General features: G+C 45.1%; 1 protein-coding gene across 1 annotated transcript; it reads left to right on the top strand.

Moving 5' to 3' along the window:
• Positions 1 to 1,761: 1,761 nt before the first annotated feature.
• LOC122050360 (disease resistance protein RGA2-like) lies at positions 1,762 to 6,143 on the top strand. Its single transcript, XM_042611267.1, has 3 exons — positions 1,762 to 5,344; positions 5,824 to 5,948; positions 6,038 to 6,143. The coding sequence occupies exons 1-3, from the start codon at positions 1,762 to 1,764 to the stop codon at positions 6,053 to 6,055; spliced, it is 3,726 nt and encodes a 1,241-aa protein (XP_042467201.1). The 3' UTR covers positions 6,056 to 6,143.
• Positions 6,144 to 20,848: the final 14,705 nt, after the last annotated feature.

Raw genomic sequence — 20,848 nt, 5'->3', positions numbered from 1 at the left:
CACCAGTCGACTGCTACAATACTGCTACAGTAACGCTACAGTACTGCTATACTAACGCTACAGTAAAACCCTAATTCTAGGATTTTACCCTCAAGTACATTCACTTAGCACTCGTCCTCACCCGACCAACCTAGACCTAGCCTTCTAGCCTCCTCCATTAGCCTTACGTCCCTCAGATGCCTCCCCATCCTTCACGTCTTGCCTTCTGAAGCTTCCATCGACCTTGTCATTGTTGTCGGGTCTTCCTTTGCCAAGAGGTCACATCTTCGGGACTTCGTCCATTGCCAAGTCACACTTGGACTTACGTTACCAAGACTACATACTTGGACTTACACCGCCAAGACTCATCCTTGGACTTTTCTCCTTTGCCAAAATCACACTTGGACTTCCCTTGTTGTACCTGTATCCTGCACACTCACAATGCATATCAAATACAACAATAAATCTAACTTAAACCTTTGCCCACACATCAAAACCTAGGGTACCCAAATTGCTCCAATATTTTCATCAACTTTTTAATAAAACTTTAGGTGACCAACTTAGCTTAGCAATTTAACTAGGTCAAATGAGTATAAAAATTTAAATTTTTATCGTAGAATTCAAAGTTCAGAAGTAGAACAAGTTTTAAAAGGACTACAAAATGGAAAAGCCATGAGACATGATGATATTCCAATAAAAGTATGAAAGTGCTTAGGGAAACAAGTTATTGAATGACTTATAAAATTGTTTAATATGATATTAAAAATAAAAATATCTAATCAATAGAGGGTAAATACTCTAGTTCCCTTATATAAGAATAAAAGAGATGTACAAAATTATACAAACTATAGGATTATTAAACTAATGAGTTATACGATGAAACTTTGGAAAAGAGTAATAGAAAAAAAGATTAAGAAAAGAGACTATGGTGACCGAAAATCAATTTAGGTTCATGCCTAGAAGGTCAATAATAGAAGCTATATAACTAATTGAAAAGTATAAGAAGAAGAGTAAGATTTACACATGATATTCATTGACTTAAAAAAAACTTATGATATAGGGTTTCAAGAGAAATTATATGGAGAATTTTAGAAAAGAGAGGTGTTAGCGTAATATATATTGAATTAATTAAGGATATGTATGAGGATGTAATGACTAGAGTGAAGACCTCAGCCGGATTAGATAAAATATTTTTAATAAAGATAGTACTACATAAAGATTAGCTCTAAGTTCATATTTTTTATACTAATCATTGGTAAACTACGATAATAACAATTAATTGAAATATTGAAGTAGCCTTTCATTATTGACTGCATTAAAATTCAAGTGAATAATCTAATAGTTTTTTATTTTCCTCAATCACTTTTTAATAATTTTATTTATCTTTAAATAAAAATTTAGAGACTGAAAATTATCAGATTAGAGGTTTCATGAATAAATGAGCTATTTAAATGGTAATTTAAAAATATAAAATAGATATTTTAATCCGGAGTGTTTTTATAATAAAATAAAAAATTTATAACTATTTTGGCATTGATCAAATGCTGTGACTATTTTAAAATTATTAAAAAAACATAGCGACGTCAATTAAAATATGTCGATATTTTTTTCCAAGTAAAAGAATCCTATTTGACAGAAAAACTTGTATTTTTTATCCCTTTTTATTTTTTTTAAATACTTTTGATTTTAGTTAAAAAAAAAATACTTTTGTTATAGATGTACTCTTAATAATATAATAATAACCCAGCAACTTGTGCATCGTTCAAACTTGCAGGCATAGCTATGGAATCTTCGGCGATTGCTGCGGCTGGATTCCTGGGCCAGAGGGTGTTTGCTCTCCTCCAACTCGAAGAGAAACTCAAAGAATTGGTTGGTATTGAAGCGAGGATGGAGAATCTCAAGGAGTTGTCAGCAATTATTGACACGGTAATCCAAGATGTTGAGGCCTGTTCTGTGACGGATGCTGCTTTGAAGAACTTGCTTAGGAAGCTCAAACACTTAGCCTACGATCTGGAGGATGTCGTTGATTACTATGACACCGAAGCGTCGCGGAAGGAACGATCAAGAGCATATTCCAGGCCGGTGCGCGATTTCTTCTCTTCTAATAATAATCAACTTGTATTTAAGAGCAGGATAAGTGGCATGATGAAAGCAGTAACGAAGAATCTAGATTCTATTTTGAAGCAAAAGTCCATCCTTGAAAATTTGCGACAAGGCACTAATCGGATCTCACTAAGTGCCTACAGAGGGATCCACCCGCATAATAACTTGGATGTTAAAGGGAGAGAAACAGAGAAGGAGATGATTGTCAACATGCTAACAGCTGATGAAGGAAGCAGCAATGATACAATGAAAGTCATCGCCATCGTTGGGATGGGTGGCTTGGGGAAGACTACACTTGCTCGCCACGTTTTCAATGACGAGAGGGTGAAATCTTATTTTGGAAATTTTAGAATGTGGAAAGTTGTTGGAGCAGAATTTGATCCGACCAAAATAATGAAGTCTGTTTTAGAACTGGCTGCTACTGCCATTGGCGCACCCGTCAACACCTCAGAACCCGGGATAATAATGAAGTCTAATTTACAATTGGCTACGCAAGCACTGGTCAACACGTCAGAACTAGAGAGAATGAAATCTATTTTACAATTGGCTAAGGGTGCGCCGGTCAACACCTCAGAACTAGACTTAATGAGGTTTATTTTACAATCGGCTAAGGGTGCACCAGCTAACATCTCAGAACCAGAGTTAGTGAGGGGAGAACTGGAAAAAGCTTTATCAGATAAGAGATTTCTGCTCGTGTTGGATGATGTATGGAATGAAGATGCATTACCTTGGAGGGAGCTGAAAGAAGCCTTATCATGCGGGGCAAGAGGAAGCAAAGTTTTAGTGACTACCCGTAATCAAAATGTCGCTTCGATAATGGGCTCATTCAAAACCCACCACATACAGCAGTTGTCCCGGGATGATTGTTTCTCCTTGTTTCAGCAATTTTCTTTTGGTGACGAAGAACCAAATGAGAATTTGAAGAAAATCGGTGGAAAGATTGTTGAGAAATGTGCCGGTGTGCCCTTGGCTGCCGTATCTCTTGGCAGCGCGCTCCATAGCATTCGAGATGAAACTTATTGGTCCTCTGTATTGAACAGTGAAGTTTGGCAGCTTAGAGATGAGGACCAGAAATTCTTAGCTGTGCTCAAGTTGAGCTACGACGCTCTCCCTCTACGGTCAAAGAAGTGCTTTGCATTTGGCTCTCTATTCCCAAAGAACTACGTGATGGACAAGGATGAGTTGATTCAGATGTGGACAACAAATGGTTTCGTATGTTCAGATAGGAATTTTGATGCTGAAACACTCGGCAAACACATCTTTGATGATCTAGTACTGAGGTCATTCTTTCTCTTGGCACCTTCCGAGAAGTGCGATGATGGCTTTCATGTAACCAAGTGCACAATGCATGATTTGATGCATGACCTGGCACGATCAGTATCTGAAGATGAATATTGCAATATTAAAGATAATCAAACAAAAAATATTCAAAAGAGAACATACCATTTAAGGATAGAATATACAAAAGAGAAATTTTCTTTATTCAAGAAGGAGAAGCCATTCTACTTGCGCACCTTGTTATTGAGAAAATGTAATTTATCTGGGAAGGTTCATCTGCTTCAGTTTATCTTCTCAGAATTGAAATTCTTGCGGGCATTAGATTTAAGTGAAAATGGCATCAAAGGGGTGCCGACATCAGTTGGAAATTCGATACATTTGAGATACCTCACTTTGTCTAAGAATAAGATTAAATTTCTACCTGACACCATTACTCTTCTCCAGAATTTGCTATTTCTCAATCTCACTGAGAATCCCCTTCAAGAGTTACCAAAAAGATTAAGGTATATGCAAAGCCTTTGGTATCTTTATTGCGATTGTGATTCTTTGACTCACATGCCCCCCGGGTTGTCTGGACTGACTAGTCTTCGAAGTTTATCAAGCTTTGTTGTCGAGAATAGAACTGGCTCATGTTCAATTACACAACTTGAGGATTTGAAGCTTCATGGAGCAATGGAAATCAAATTTTCCAAGAATTTCAGCAGTTATTCTTGTGGTGGTAGAAAAATTTTCATGAATAAAGATTTTAATGAATTATCTTTATCATTTAATTGTTCAACCACTAATGACATGAGCATGCTGGATGATCTTTGCCCCAACAAGAGTTTAAAGAAGTTGAAGATATGCAATTACGGGAGCCGACACTTTCCAACATGGTTGATGGAGTCCCAGTTACCAAATTTGGTTGTAGTTATTCTACAAAATTGCAATTTCTGCGAGCATATTCCTCATTTTAGAAATCTCCAATTTCTTAGAAAGCTTGTCATAGATGGAATGAGTGGTGTGAAACACATGGTTGCCGAGTGTCATGGGCACGGGCCAATCAGAGGCTGTCCTTCCCTCCAAGAGTTTAAATTGATATCGATGACTAATTTAGAGGGATGGTCAGAGTCCGATGGTGTCGATGAGTTGTTCCCTATACTGAAGAAACTGGAGATTTGGAATTGTCCAAAACTGAAAAACATACCAAAACTTCAAACAATTGAACTTCTTAAGCTACATGACTGCAGTGGGAGCCTACTTTCAAGTGTTGGAAGAATGACTTCTCTTTCTCATCTCAAACTGGAGGACGTGAAGGGCATGACATCTCTTCCAAGTGGCTGCTTAAGAAACCTCACATCCTTGATGAAATTGGAAATTATAAGCTGCCATGAACTCCAATTTCTACCTATGGATGAAATGCAACAGCTAACTATGGTTCACTCATTGTTCATCCAGAAATGTTTCAATCTCCGTCTCCAAAATTGTGACAGCAACACAGCGCAGCCAGAAATACTTGTACAAATTCTAAATTCACTGCATGAGTTCGACATCCAGATTTGTTGCAAGAATGGGAATTTACGAGGGCAACTGCAACACTTACACAGACTCGGACAATTGTCGATAAGTGGTTCACATCGTATTTGTGATCCGTTCATGTCAAGTTCCATTAAGGCAAATTTAAGTATTTGTTGTTATGATGAATTAGAATCCTTGATGACAGAAGCACCATCAACCAGTGTGCTAGAAGATCTATACATATGTAATATCCCCAAACTCATGACCTTACCTGAATGGCTACAACATCTCGGATCACTTCGTGGCCTATGTATCTACAACTGCTACCAATTAGAATCGCTTCCAAGAAGTCTACAGGAACTCCGTTTGCTGGAAAATTTGATGATTTTTAAGTGTCACCGACAACTGAAAAGAAGATGCAAAAGGGTGACGGGCGAAGATTGGCCGAACATTTCTCATGTGCGATGTATTCGTATTTATGCAAGAGGTACGACTAAAATCAGTCTATTTGAAAATTCAAAGTTTGATAAAAAGAAAAAGATAATTATTCCTTTTAATCAAACTTAAGTAACTATTATTGCAGTCTTGCGGATTTGTTATTTTTTTTTTAAAAAAAAAAATCCTATTACTTAGGCAATTAATACAAAACCAGATGAAGAAAAAAGGAAAATTTTTATCTCATTTTCATGAATAACATACCGAATCCATAATCCTATTCATTCTCATCATATTTATTTTCCCATGAATAATTATTTATTACTAGCTGAGAAATAATTTTACATCACCTGAGTTGTATATGTATGATATCATGATTTTATCCCATCATTTTGTTTGGTAGACGTTCAATTGCATTAATGCAACTATTGAGTTTTTTTTTTTTTTGTTTTGTTTTGTGATCAATTGTTTGTGCTAATTTGCTAATAATTTAATTATCTCCATTATATTGTTTTACTATTATTTTTGCAGAAAATCTATGCCGTGATGCAGCTCTATGCTGTGCTGCAGCTCTATGCTGTGTTCCATTAATCTTATGTTACCTTGTGTTCGAATATTTGATAAGTTCTTCAGAGTCGATCCCACAAGATCGAGAGGTAAGATACAATACAATCTACATCTTAATTGGTCTACAATATGATTATTTATTTATTAAAAATAACAGAGTGTTCAAAATTATCCACAGAGACATAATTTCAATTGACAGCAAGGAAGCAGACCAATTGGTTCTACGAGCTCTTGGACTGACTGTTGGGGGTTTTGCTAAATATTTCTTTTAAATTGACTCTGTGCATAATTAGACTTGTTATAAACAAAAGATACGTGATTAACTGTGGAATTATTTTGAAAATAAAATCATTGTTAACCCTTTCACGACTCTTATTGCCTCTTGTGAGTGTAACATCAGTCATTAACCGATTTGATTGAATTGATGAACTCAATCGGCTTGAGTGAATCAATTAACTAGACCAATTGGCCTGATTGAATCATCCAATTTGATTGATCCAACTGGATTGATCGAGTCACCTAGATTGCATGAGTCAATCTATCTAACATGATTGATTGTTTTAGTTATCTCATTTAGCAAGACTAAAATCAATTAGTTTACTCGAGAATATGAAGGCAGGCTTTTTTAAAAAAAATAAATTCAGCAAAGATTTCTTTTTAAAAATATATCAAACGTAAAGATAATCAAAACTCAATTCAAACTCTTAATCTGAAACACCAATAATAATAATAATGATAATAAGTTGTTCGTAAAATAATTCAAAAGCAAGAGAAAGCTCAACTTGGTAGGCTCACATAATCATTTGATGGTCGTCAATGCCGAACAATACGGTAAAATTGTCACTGATATTATGCACACCTGCAAGTAAATCATAGAGAAAGAAGGGGAAAAACCATAGAATTTATCATCCTTCTTGTCCTCCCTCCGTTGCATCAAAAGTTGTTCTCCCCAGGTTCGAAAAAAAAATTGTTTGGCTCCAAGAAATGATGCAGCGTCAGCGCCGTCTCAGTTGTTCTCAGTTGTTCTCAGTTCCAATTGTTGCAGAGGATTAGGACCAGTAGCCACCACCACCACTCTATCTTCTCCGCCTCATCAATGACTAAGCTTCCATTAACACTCATTCCTCCGTGGAGAACCCCACGAGCTTCCATCACCACTCTTTTCTTTGTTACCATTCTCTCTTCCTCCACTTTTAGGACTGAATTCTGCAAACCTGTCACGTTAATTCAGTCCTTCAATCTCTTGCTCACAAACATTGCTGAGCCAATAATTATATGGTAGATTTGCAGATTGAGCATGGGTTGAATTCCTATAAAAACCATGGAAATACCTTTCTATATGAGGGTATGCTCGGTACCTGATTTACTCCCTTCTAATAGTGTGGGGCAATCGTGAGAGATCGATAGGATGACAGATTTTACCTATTACAAAATTCAATTCTTCAATCTCTTGACTTAGTACACAAGAAAACAAACCAAAAATGACCAAAGTCGATAAAAATGAGACCAAAGCATCGACTCTCGTCCTCATTGCCTATCACGGATTAAAGCAGAGCAAGCTTGTTGAAGGACAAAGAGAAAGCATGAGTTGAAAGAGCAAGCTTGTCATCGCCATTGATCCCGTCCGGAAGCTGAGTCGGATGAAGACGGACCTTGATGTACTGAAAGTTGACGGAAAGTCGTTGCGGAGTCTGATCTACCTGCCACCCCTCGAAAAGACTCGCAAGAGCGGATGACGAAGGAAGATGACCAAGATGATGACACTGCAGCTCTACGCACACTCAGATGAGCCCACGAGTCGTTAGAGACCAGAAATCAGGGAAAAAGTCCCCGGATCAGGCCCTCCGACGCTCAAGTCAGGTATTTTTTCCCCAGAAAGCACAGAGAAAGGACGAAAAGTAAAGACGAGTGAGAAATGACGAGTGAGCGTACCTGCATAAGGGACAAAACATCCATTTTTATACTGCAACGACTGTTTTTGGGGTCTGGCAGGTGTCAGGGAATGTCGGCTGTCAGGCTTTGTCTGGCTGTGAATGACATGCGGCACCTCCTCATAGGCTGGCGATAGAACCAAAGGGGTAATGAGCCCTAACTATTAGCATATTCCCAGACACGTTGATTATTCTCTGACAGACAGTTACGATTCCCTGGCTTTCTTGTTTGTCCTGTGTTGTCTGGACCCTAGGTCTGTACTCCGATGTCTGTATTTCGACCTGTTCCTATATGCTATTATCCATGGTTCGTATGTCTCGACCTGTACGACAGGTCTATATTCTGACCTGCTTCTGTCTACTATTATCCCTGGCTTTTACGTCCCGACCTGTACGCCAGGTCTGTATCCCGACATGCATCTGTCTACTGTTATCCATGGCTTGTACGTCCCGATATGTACGCCAGCTCTGTATCCCGACCTGCATCTGTCTACTATTATCCATGGCTTGTATGTCCCGACCTGTACGACAGGTCTATGTTCTGACCTGCTTATGTCTATTGTCATCCATGGTTTATATGTCCCGACCTGTACGTTAGGTCTGTATCCCGACCTATATCTGTCTACTGTTATCCATGGCTTGTACGTCCCGACCTGTACGGTAGGTCTGTATCCCGACCTGCATCTGTCTATTGTTATCCATGGCTTGTACGTCCCGACCTGTACGCTAGGTCTGTATCCCGACCTGCATATGTCTACTGTTATCCATGGTTTGTATGCCCCGACCTGTACGCCGGGTCTGTATCCCGACCTGCATCTGTCTACTGTTATCCATGGCTTGTACGTCCCGACCTGTACGCTAGGTCTGAATCCCGACCTACATCTGTCTACTGTTATCCATGGCTTGTACGTCCCGACCTGTGCGCCAGGTATATATCCCGACCTGCATCTGTCTACTGTTATCCATGGCATGTACGTCCCGACCTGTACGCCAGGTCTGTGTCCGGACCTGTTTCTGTCCGCTATTATCCAAGGCTTATACGTCCCGACCTGTACGCCAGGTCTGTGTCCTGACCTTCTGTGTTTCGCCTGAGGCCTTTCGTTCTGCGCCCTTACCTGGCTTGCGGGCCCTCTCCTTAGCTGTACTTGGCCTGTGGATCCAATTCTAGGCTGTACCCGACCTGTGAGCCTCGTTCTTGATTACTATCGAGGTTGGATTCGGTCCAACTTAGAATCCTATCCTTTGACTGCCCTATCAGCTGGGACTTTGACCACAGCCACGCAAGCTTGACTTCTGACCTCCACGTAAGCTGGACTTCTGACCTTCACGTAAGCTGGACTTCTGACCTCCACGTAAGCTTGACTCCTGACCATCCTGTGGTCTTGACTCCTAACTACATCATCTTACTGACCCCACAATCATGCACCGTATCACAAGCCTCCCCCTCAAGTCTAGTCGAAGGAGGCTCCAGTCCGACTGACTAGACCCAAGTCCCTTTGTTACATGACCTGGTTCTTTCATCCTCTGCCGACCTATTTTCCATCTAACTTCTTCAGAATTTCTCGCCGTCCTAAGAGATAAACTGGATGGTTCTGTGTGCGTATTGCTTCTTCAACTTCCGAGCCTACTCTCCTCCTATAAATGTTTCACTGTTTTCCAAGCGTCCACTCAAGTTCCGAGGAAATTCCTTCACCTTCTTCTTCCTTATAAAAGGTACGAGCATACCCCTCTCCTCTTGCTAATAAAGTATCTCGTCTCCATGGAACCTACAACAGAACCTAGCGAGCCTACTTCTTTGCTTCAGCAAATAGCCCATCTGATGGAGTTATTGGCTCAAAAAGAGGAAGTCTCACTTCAGCAAATTGCCCATCTGACGGAGTTACTGGCTCAAAAAGAGGAAGCCTTGCTGGAGATGACTACGAGCAAAGACCTTCAAACGTCCCTTACTCACAAAATGGAAAACCTCTGGCTAGCCGCCAAATCCAGAACCCGGGTCGAAGTTGCTCTCAAGCTGAAAGCTCAATCGGATTTCCAGAGCCAAGTTCACTATATTATCTATTTGAAGATGAAACATGAGGACGAGGTAACTCTTCTGAAAGAGGAAGGATGGATCAAAGACGAGACCATTGGGCAACTGAAGCACGTCATCAATCTTATTAAAGAAGATCTAACTAGAGCTCAAGCTCATCTAGCTAGAAAGGATCAAGCCTCTGGACCTGGTAGCAATGTAAACCCTTAAAAAAATACCACTTGTTAACGGAATAAAACATGTTTCTTAAGCTCCACTCACGGTGTAGCCCCACACCCTCTTGCTCGGGTATCATTATGTTTCTATAAAACACCTGCGTTTCTCTAATATTTCTAGCAAAAATAGCAAAAATAATAAGGATAACCTGCTTACTGCACCTTCTTCTTACCTCCTAACATGCGATTCCCAGGCAAGAGCAACTGAGACACTTGAGAATGTGCCTGCGAAATTTCATATTTAGCAGAAACCCTGGAAATATGGTTTACTAACCAGTCGGGCCCTAGAACTTGACTTGTTGTATCTCGCTTCAGCGAATATATAATGAGTGTTGATCGAGATAATCATGGCACCGACCGGGAAGGTCGTTGGGTGTGAGAGCATAGCTCACTTATAACTCGCACTGGGGCGAGAGTCTGGGACAGCCGATCGGTAAGGTTGTTGGGCATGAGAGCTTTGCTCACTTATAACTCGTGCTGGGACGAGAGTCTGGGACACGACCTGGACTGTTATTGGGCGTGAGAGCCTTGCTCACTTATAACTCGCATTGGGGCGAGAGTCTGGGACCCGACCTGGATGGTCGTTGGGCCTGAGAGTCTTGCTCACTTATAACTCACGCTGGGGCGAGAGTTTGGGACACGACCTAGACAGTCGTTGGGCGTGAAAGTCTTGCTCACTTATAACTCGCACTGGGGCGAGAGTCTGGGACCCGACCTGGACGGTCGTTGGGTGTGAGAGCCTTGCTCACTTATAACTCGCACTGGGTGAGAGTCTGGGGCAGCCGACCTCGAAGGTCGTTGGACGTGAGAGCCTTGCTGACTTATAACTCGCACTGGGGCGAGAGTCTGGGACCCGACCTGGACGGTCGTTGGGCGTGAGAGCCTTGCTCACTTATAACTCGCACTGAGGCGAGAGTCTGGGACCCGACCTGGACGGTCGTTGGGCATGAGAGTCATGCTCACTTATAACTCGCACTAGAGCGAGAGTCTGGTACAACCGACTGGGAAGGTCGTTGGGCGTGAGAGTCATGCTCACTTATAACTCGCACTGGGGCGAGAGTTTAGGACAGCCGACCGAGAAGGTCGTTGAGCGTGAGAGTCATGCTCACTTATAACTCGCACTGGGCCGAGAGTCTTGGACAGCCAACCGGGAAGGTCGTTGGACGTGAAAGTCATGCTCACTTATAACTCGCACTGGGGCGAGAGTCTGGGGCAGCCGACCGGGAAGGTCGTTGGACGTGAGAGTCATGCTCACTTATAACTCGCATTGGGGTGAGAGTCTGGGACAGCCGACCGGGAAGGTCGTTGAGCATGAGAGTCATGCTCACTTATAACTCGCACTGGGGTGAGAGTCTGGGACCCGACCTGGATGGTCGTTGGGCGTGAGAGCCTTACTCACTTATAACTCGAACTGGGGCGAGAGTCTGGGACCCGACCTGGACGGTCGTTGGGCCTGAGAGCCTTGCTCACTTATAACTCGCGCTGGGGCGAGAGTCTGGGACACGACCTGGACGGTCGTTGGGCGTGAGAGCCTTGCTCACTTATAACTCGCACTAGGGCGAGAATCTGGGACCCGACCTGGACGGTCGTTGGGCGTGAGAGTCTTGCTCACTTATAACTCGCACTGGGACGAGAGTCTGGGACCCGACCTGGACGGCCGTTGGGCGTGAGAGCCATGCTCATTTATAACTCGCACTGGAGCGAGAGTCTGGGACAGCCGACCGGGAATTCTTATAAAAACTCGTTCGGAAATATATGTTGCAGACCTGGAGGTGATTCCCGACCAGGGCTTTCTTGAAGGTTGCCGACCTGGGGGGCGATTTCCCGACCAGGGCTTGCTTGAAGAGACCACTTCGACTTTGTCTACAGTCAAGAGATATACTGTATCAGATGTATTGTGAAGACAAAAATATTAAAATCTTACTCAGTCCTCGAGAAAAGGCTGTCTTGTGGTTTGGCGACATTCAAATTTATTCCCGCCAATTTTCTTCGCCGCTTCCCAAAAGATCACGTGGCAGACGTTTCCGTACGTCCGCCTCATCTTATGATTTCCTTATCACGTCCATCATTAATACGCTTCCTAGGGGGGTGACACGTGTCCCACGCCTTTATTGCTTACGCCGTATGACGTCGCCGACTCCACTCCTTTTTGCACACAACTTCTCATAAGAGCATGTCGTTCTGTGATCGGGCGGCGTTGGGCGCTTTACCCAAAATATACTCGACTTATCTTTTGATATTCCCCAGGAAAACCTCCTTTATAAGCCCTAAAAGTAGTTCGCCATCGTTGCCTTGAGCGCTTCGACTGCCTTCACCCCCTCGCTGCTTTGCTGTCTCTGGTGTCTTAGCCCTTCCCCCTCTTGATTTCTTACGCTTGGTGCTCTTCCCCCTTTCGACTGACCTCTTCTTCAACTTTCCTCACCTTGATAATGGCGGATGGTAAGACCTCCTTTTGGTATTTGCATTACATTTCTGACCTAGATGATCATGACCTGTCCGTAATCCGGTCCAACCTGAGACTTGGCGAGGATTACGAGCTTCGTGTCCCCACACCCAACGAACATCCTGCATTCCCACCTGCAGGCTTCATGACTGTTTTTAAGGATCAACTTCTAGGAGGCCTGCGTTTTCCCATACATCCCTTTATCTCCTCCCTGAGCCAATACTTTGGCATCTGCCCTTCTCAGTTTGCTCTCAACTTCTTCAGAGCTGTATGTGGCACTGTCATTCTGTGCCGCATATATCAAATCCCCCTGACCACTCAACTATTTCATCATTTTTACTCCTTCAAACGATCTGAACCAGGTGTATTTATGGTGCAAGCTAGACCTGGTTGCAAGTTCTTTTCTGACATGCTTTTTTCCAACAAAGGTTGGAAATCTCATTTTTTTTTTTCTTCATTAGATTACCTGACCCCTTGGTCGAGCGGACCCAATGGCGCTCTAACATTCCTTCCAATCTTCCTGTGCACTAACATCAGTCCTCCTGCGACGCCGCTTCAGAAAAACTACATGGCGTGAGCGTTAGCTTATGTATAATATTTCTGGAAGACTTTTTGTATCTTTTCGGGCTCAACCCAGTTCCTGCGGAGATAGGGGCTCCCTTGGGTAAGACCCCATTTTCCTTCCTGCTATTCTTCGCTAACTGAAGTATCTCTCTTTCACTTTGCAGAAGATGTCATGCTTCGGGCTTATTCCTCAAATATAAAACACCAATCTTTCATCGTTTTGAAAGCCCTGAGTGCGGAGCTTAAACAGGGCTTAGCGGCTTCCTCCCGGTCTGCCCCTTCTGCCTCACAGTCTGCCCCTTCTGCCTCACAATCTGTCCCACCTGCGCCGGCCCAGGCGGAAGCCGCCCAGCCTCTTCCCTTGGATGCTGCCTCCATGGAAGACCTTGCCACCTTGGAACAGGCCGAGGAAGAGTGAGCCGCTTCTTCCCCTCTCACCAAACGATTACGACTCCAGCGTAAAAGGAAAAAGGTTACTCCTGCGATTCAGGAGTCTGCTCTGCCTTTTCCTTTAGGCCGGCGTTCATCCGCGACTTCTCAATCTTCAACGGCCAAGGCTGTTACTCCCGACTGGGAGATTGCTCTGGGACCAGAGGTTCCCGTCCTGTCACCCTAAACATCTGCCCCGACACTCGGTCGACATTTATCTCCCGAGTAGGCCTCTCTTCCTGCTTAGGCCTTCTCTCCCGGGTAGACCCCTTTTCCAATAATTGCCCAACCCGGGAGTTCTGCTACTTTATCCCCCTTGCTTCCGGTAGCTGCTCCGGCCTCCACTTCCCGATCCCGAGGGAAAATCCCCTGAAAGTATGCCTTCACCGCTTCTTGGCGGCTGCCTTCCTCCACCGAGCCCGAAGCCGCCGAAGAAGCTGCAGAAGAGGTTCCTCCCACTGTCGGCCTGGTTCAGCTGCAGGGTGAGTTAGCAGCGTTCTGGCGGTCAGGCAACCGAAAATTTTGGAACAACCTGCCGATGGAAGGGATGGACCAAGCTTTCTGCCAGATAGTTTCTGCGAGTTTTCTTTTGTCAGGGCTCCTCTCCTGGAATCTTTTATAATCTTTCCTTCTGTATCCAATGCAGGCCTGTTCTGCCAGCCTGAGTACAATTCAATACGCCGCCAACTTGCAGAGGGAGAATGAAGTGTTAAAGGCTCGTCTTCAGGAGTTGGAGCTGCCGCTTACTCTCCGCGATCCTCTTAACCTCACACCCGGTTATCTGGCGGGGTATCTTCGGTTAATTGGGGAGTCTGCAGAATCTACCAGGAACATCTTCCATGCAGCTTTTGACAAACTAAGGACCTTGGAGGCGTCTCTGAAGACCAACGAGGCCAAACTGGCGTTTGAGGGGGAGCGACGTCGCTCGCTAGCAGTTGAATTGGATGAGAAGGACGCTCGGTTGACCACACTATCCTCTGATCTGAAGAGTCTGCAAGAAACCTAAGCGACTCTTCAAAAACGTTTAACAGATGTTCAGGGTCAGCTAACTTCCAGTGCCGACCGGGAGAAGGCCATCCAAAGTCGCTGGGAGGCCAGCCAAGCAACACTCAAATCATTACAGGCCGATCTTTTGAAAGCTCAGGAGACCGCTTCCCAGAATGAATCAAAAATATTTGGCTATGGCCCGAGCCGATGCAGAGAAGATCCGGGCAGAATTGACAGATTATCAGGCAGGAGAAGTTGGTCGTCTAAGAGCATACAGGCTGTCCTATGTCACATCTCCTTTTTTCTTTAGAAATATTGGAGGTTTGATGAACCTTATGCTGTGCAACGGAGCGGCCGGTGGCGCTCGTCAAATGTTTGAGCAGGGTCTGCTTCACTCTGCTCCTTCGGAAAACTTCTTGGACACTGCTCGCTTGATGAACGAGCTTCCCACCGAGTCGTATCCTACCTTTAAGGATGATGATGACCTTTTTCTCCTCCCCGAGCCCCCTACTGAAGATGAACCCTAATGTGGCCATGTATGCTAACCCTTAATGCGGTAGTGTAGCTAAAAGAGTGTCAAAAATTTCATATTTTCCAACTTATTGTTATATAAGACTCTTTAACCTTTTTATGCTGTGTTATGATATGACTATTTGTTACTGATTTTCTCTTAGCTCGTTAGTTTCTTATTATCCAGTATGTTTCCCGACCGGTATGAATGTTTCCCGACCGGTATAGACAGGGGTGATACGAATGTGTACCTCGACCTTCTGGTTTAAGTTTTAACTGGCCCCGGTCGAGGTTCCCTTTTTTACCCCGACCTATTTCACTGCCCCCGGTCGGGACTCAATTCCTTACCCTGACCTGTTTCACTCACCTTTCCCCGCTGACCGGCCCGGCTCAGCCACACGCCCCGGTCTGCTTCTTCCACCTTAATCCAGTACATGATAATATCAGAGCGGGAAAGCGAGGGTCAAGACTAGACCGAGAGAGCAAGGGTTAAGAGTTCATACATAAAACACTTCAAACTATTTGCGTCTTTTCCGGAAACATATCTCCTCGTACTTCACGCCGACACTTTTCCAGATATACCCTTGGGTGTTATTTTCAAAGAAGATCCATCAGCCCTCTTTGTTCCCGCCAATTATTGTGGATCGGTGGATGATACCTGACTAAATTTCCCCTCCGCCTAGCGGCTATAAATACTTTCCCCTCTCTTCTACCTACCAGCTTTTCCTCAACTTCTTCTTCCCCCCCCTGAATCCATCGTTTGTCCCGAATCTCTGCTTTTGCGTCGATAGCTTCCCGCTTGATCTCTTCTCTTTTTGTTTCTTTTCACATGGCATCCTCCTCCTATCTGTCTTCTCTAGCGGTGATACACTTTCCTGGCTCGTCCACTTTCGTTGAGCTAGACCGGGATGATCTGCGATTTACCTATGGAGTTGCGGATAATGCACATGTGATCATCCCCACCGGAGTGCACCAATTTTTTGCTCCCCCTGATGGATATTGCACCTTTTTTAAAGAACAATTTGTGGCCGGCCTCCGTCTCCCTCTTCACTCCTTTTTTTCTGACGTGTGCCGCCACTTCAAAATTCCCCTGGGACAACTGACGCCAAATTCTATAAGGATCCTCTGTGGATTTGTGGTGCTCTGCGACATATGCGAGCTATCCTAGTCTGCCCATTTGTTCCACTACTTCTTCACCCTTCGGTAACAGGAAGAAGGCTCATTCCGCTTCCAGACTCGCCTTCGGACCACTTTTTTCTCACCCCTACAACCTTCTGAACCGAATTGGAGGAACAAATTTTTCTTCATTCGATTTCCCCATGAGGTAGAGTGGCCCCTGCGATGACAATCGTCACTTCCCCCGACCCTAGCACTAGGGGAATTTCATCTTGATATCTCCTATATAGAGGCTTCGTCTCGCTTAGCAGGATGGCAGCTAAACTTGACGCATTTATTATATTAAGAATTGCTATCCTATTTTCGCCTGAGCTATCTTACTCTTGATACGCCTCACTCCCTGGGTAAGCTTCTCTTTTAATTCTTTTATAACTTCATGCATTTTGGTTTTCCTACTGTAGCTGACCTCCTACTATATCTTGTACAGCTGAGGTCTTAACCCGTGCTTCAGAGGTTCAACCTCTTCCTATAAGTGACATGGAGATCATGAGGCGCGGTCGAGTTATTTTAGAGAGGAGATCTCTCCTTTACTCAACCTCGACCCATGTCGGTGCGGCTTCCGCTGCAAATCCCCGACCCCGTCTTCCTCGCCGAGCCTCATCTACTGTTCGACTTGCCTCCTTTGCTCGTCCCGCTCGTTCCAGGACTGTGCGTCCATCCCGGCCTGCCGCCCCTGTTCGTCCCCGGGCCCCGCCTATGGCCCGGCCCTTCACCCCGACACCTCTTTAATCAATTAATCCTCCCCGACCTACTTATATCCCTAGTTGCGGCCTCGGTCGAAGATCAGCCAACGTCACCTATGTCAGCCCTGCCTTCAGAGAAGCTTCTCAAGCAGCTCGTCGGACACGTTCTGTAAACGACCGCTTGAGTCGTGATGCCCCTTCTTCTTCTCGGCGTAGGGTTCGGCTACCTTCCGAAGATACTGATTCGGATGACCAGCCTTTGGTTCAGAGACTTCGTTGTAGGGCCCCCGACCCTATACCAGACTTGGGCCCTTCCACTGTTCCTCCGCCTCCTGCTGCAACCACCACCTCTCCTTCGCCCCCTATTGCAACCACTTCTCCCATCCCGAGCCAGGTCGATGCTCCTCTTGCTCCACCCGAGGCTCCGACTGAGCCTCCACTAGCTCAACCTTCCACCTCGCAACAGCATCAGAGCCCCGAAGCTGGCCCATCCCATCACCCTTCATCAACTACCTCACCTCCAGACCCTTCTCATATGCCCCCTTCAGCTCCTTCTGGGTTAGCTACTGAGCCTTCTGGCTCAGCTGCTGGGCCTTCACAGCCACCACCGCCTGTTCATCACCATTATCGTACTACTACCCTTTCTGAGGCGGAATTAAGGTCACGGCAGGATGTTCCCACCAGCTTCCTTACAATGAAAGGTCGTTTAGCCACTTTATGGGAGGAAAGTATGCAGCAGATGGAACTCTTGTCGCCGCCTGCCCAAATGGATAAGTTATCAGAGCTGTATATCAAGGTAAGCTCCAATGATTCCGGTAACTATCATCCTCCCCGCTCTTATCAGATATTTCCTTTATGTCCCAGGCTTGCGCAGAGTCCTTGATAATAAATCAATCCTTCCACGCCGCTCATTATCAGAACCAAGTGCTACGGGAGAGGATTGCCGAATTGGTGCTGCAGTTAGATGACCCTACGCAGGCTAGCCATGCCCTAAGAGCCGAAATAAAAGATTTGACCCGCAGGAATACCCATTTGGAAGTATCCTTGGCACAGGCCAACCACAAGCTCAAAGACATCCAAGAAGAAAAAATTCAGGTTGATGTCGTGCACCAACAACGCATGGACCAGCAAGCTTTGGTGCATTAGCGAGCCATTGACCAGTTGACCCAGAAGCTACGTGCCGCTGAAACCCTAGCATAGGAGCAAAGCAAAAGACTGGAATCCCAAACGACCCAACTGACATCTCAGGCAGCATAACTTTTGGCCGCCCGAACTGAACTGGCTCAGGCTCGGGCTACTGCAGAAGGAGTATCTACAGCCCTGACTATCTATAAGGAAGGAGAGAATGACCGCTGCCAACAGAGCCGCACTTTGTACCTGCACTCTCCAGAATTTTGTACGCAAGCAGGATAGCGTTTCTCTTCAGCGGTTGTTTATGGTGCGGCTGGAGCTCTACGACAACTTTACGAACAGGGCTTACTTGAAATAAGCTCCTCCTGCTGAGTTTTTAGATCATGACCGGATCCTTAAAGAGATTCCAGATGACATCTTTGCTCCTTTTAAATGATCTTCCCTGATTGCCCGTGTATAATGACTTACCACTTCCTGTGAAATACTTTATTGCTTTCTTTTTTATACATCCACTTGTACTGTAAGGTATACTTCGCTACACTTTTTTAATTTGTTGAAAGAAATATTAGGATATACAAGTTCCGCTTTGACATATCCTTTTACCGCACTATCTGGTATGCTTTTTGCCCCGGCCTGCTACCCCGGTCTATCAAATATGTGATAGCCCAACCTCTTCTTCTTTATACGCTTCTTTAGACTTTGTAAGGTCGCAGGTAGTTAGCGCTCCATGGTCGATCTAATTTCTTGCCATGGTTATCTTGTAAATAATAAGCTCCGGATGACAATTTCTTGATAACTTTGTAAGGCCTATCCCACTGTGGTGCTAACTTGACTACGTCTCCTACGGGCTTAACTTGTTTCTAGACCAGATCTCCTTCCCCAAAGAATCGAGGAATAACTCTTTTGTTATAATTTTGCCTCATTTTTTGTCGGTAGGCCTCCAGCCGGGCTGCCGTCCTATCGTGGGTTTTACTAATGAGATCTAGCTCAGTCAGCCGCCGCTCTGCATTTCCTTCATCGTATAACGTCCTTCTGACTGACAACACTCCAATCTCTATGGGTACTACCGCTTCGTTTCCATAAACCAGATGAAATGGTGTCAAACCAGTACTTTCTCGGGGCATTGTACGATAGGCCCATAGGATGCTCGACAGCTCTTCCACCCAGTTACCTCCCACATGATCCAGCTTAACCTTCAGACCTCGTACTATTTCTTGATTAACCATCTCGGTTTAGCCATTACTTTGCGGGTATGCCACTGAAGTGTAGGCTTGCGTTATGGTAAAAACACTAAGTCGACCCGAGACTGAAAGAGGAAGGTTCTCAGTTCAGACTGCTTGGGATAGTAAAAGTAATTTAAAGTTTGAGAGGTCAAAGGAATATCGTGTAGCCGAAACAGCACGACGACACCACACAACAAGCGAAAAGAATTCGGTACAAGCTGTGAAAGGGGAATACGGAAGTAATTACAGACTCTAATGATGAAGGGGTGGATAGGGAAATGAAGACCGGCCACAAACTAGTCTCGAAATAGACATATGGTGTCGGTCGATGGGTCATTGGGCTGATCGGACGAAGAAGCCAGAATAATTTCGTGATTAGAGGGAAGCTGAAAGGCGTTTTTGAGGTTCTCAGCATCACCCGCATCGAACCTGGTCTCCATGATAGTGTACCAAAGACCGAGAGCGGGGTCTGACGGCTACGAAGAGCTCGCCATGGCCAAAATATGAAGGGAAAAGAGTCAGAGGGGAGGAAAGGCGAGCAAAACACAAAGCAAACACAGGAAGTATCGGGGAATGAAAAAGATTGGAAGGAAGATTCAGGAAGAAGGCTTACAGAAGGAGAGAGTCACCGCCGATGAGATGCAGAAGATCGCCGAAGTACAGATCGCGCAGGAGATCGCCGGCAGCTTTCGCGGAAGTGGCAAAGTGAGAAAAGAGTCGGCGCTGCGGCTTTATAAACTTAGGGCTTGGCTGACCGGAGCCATCCGATTTAAGTCATGGGAATCAGAGCTCAGATCCAGCCGTAGAATTCAAACCGTCAGACATCACATCAGTGCCTGTCACTTTGGACATGCGGCGGCGACACATGACATTCCCCCATTGGTCCACATTTAATGAACGCCATTAACAGGCGTGGGCGCGTGCTCGGCCTTTATGGAGGCGATTTGCATGAATTCCTAATAGATTCGGGTGACGTCAGCGTTGACCATACGTATTCGAAAACACCGAAGGCGAAAGCCCAAGTACAAACACGTGAAGCGCCGATCGACTTCAAGGATCAGTCCTATGGCCGACTGACACTCTTCGGCAGACCGATCAGAGTCCACCCAGTATCATGGTCGATCAACCAATTGATCTCAAGACTTTTTGTCCAGTCAGTTGGACTTGCAGCCTCCTTCGACTAGATTTGAGGGGGAGGCATGTGATGCGATGATGAGGGGCCCACCCATTGGAAGGTCATTGCCACGGTGGAGGTCAAAGTCAGGGCGGTCAACGCCCTTGTACCATCGGCCGGTCGGGCGGCCCACTCGCCCAACCGAGATAGAGAAGGTCCGATCCAACATCATCATAGCTCGGCCACATACTGAGCTTCTGGCGCTCAGAGAAGTGTGTCAGTGAGGCACACACCGAGCGGCCAGCCTGCTCGGGCTTACATCAAACCTCAGAACCAAGCAAGAGGAGCCACGACCGAGCAGATTACATCTAAAGCGGAGCTCAGACAGTGGGAGGTTGGTCGAGCGGCCATCCTGCTCGACCCAAGACGACAGCGTCCGGATGGCTGATGGTTGGCCGAAAGGCTCGCCTGCTCAGCCCAGTAACGGACAAAAGGAGGATCTGCGATATCCTTCTGGGAACCCGTGTCGTCGACAGATGGCATGGTCGGCGTCA

Source organism: Zingiber officinale, chromosome 3A, assembly GCF_018446385.1.
Source record: "Zingiber officinale cultivar Zhangliang chromosome 3A, Zo_v1.1, whole genome shotgun sequence".
Taxonomy (NCBI): Eukaryota; Viridiplantae; Streptophyta; class Magnoliopsida; order Zingiberales; family Zingiberaceae; genus Zingiber; species Zingiber officinale.
Note: the sequence above shows the minus strand (reverse complement) of the source record. Positions and strands in the feature narration are given on the sequence as shown.

Coding starts and splice junctions, on each gene's coding strand:
- LOC122050360 (XM_042611267.1), top strand. CDS start 1,762: ATGGAATCTTCGGCGATTGCTGCGGCTGGATTCCTGGGCCAGAGGGTG. Junction 5,345..5,823: donor TATTCGTATTTATGCAAGAG/GTACGACTAAAA, acceptor TTATTTTTGCAG/AAAATCTATGCCGTGATGCA.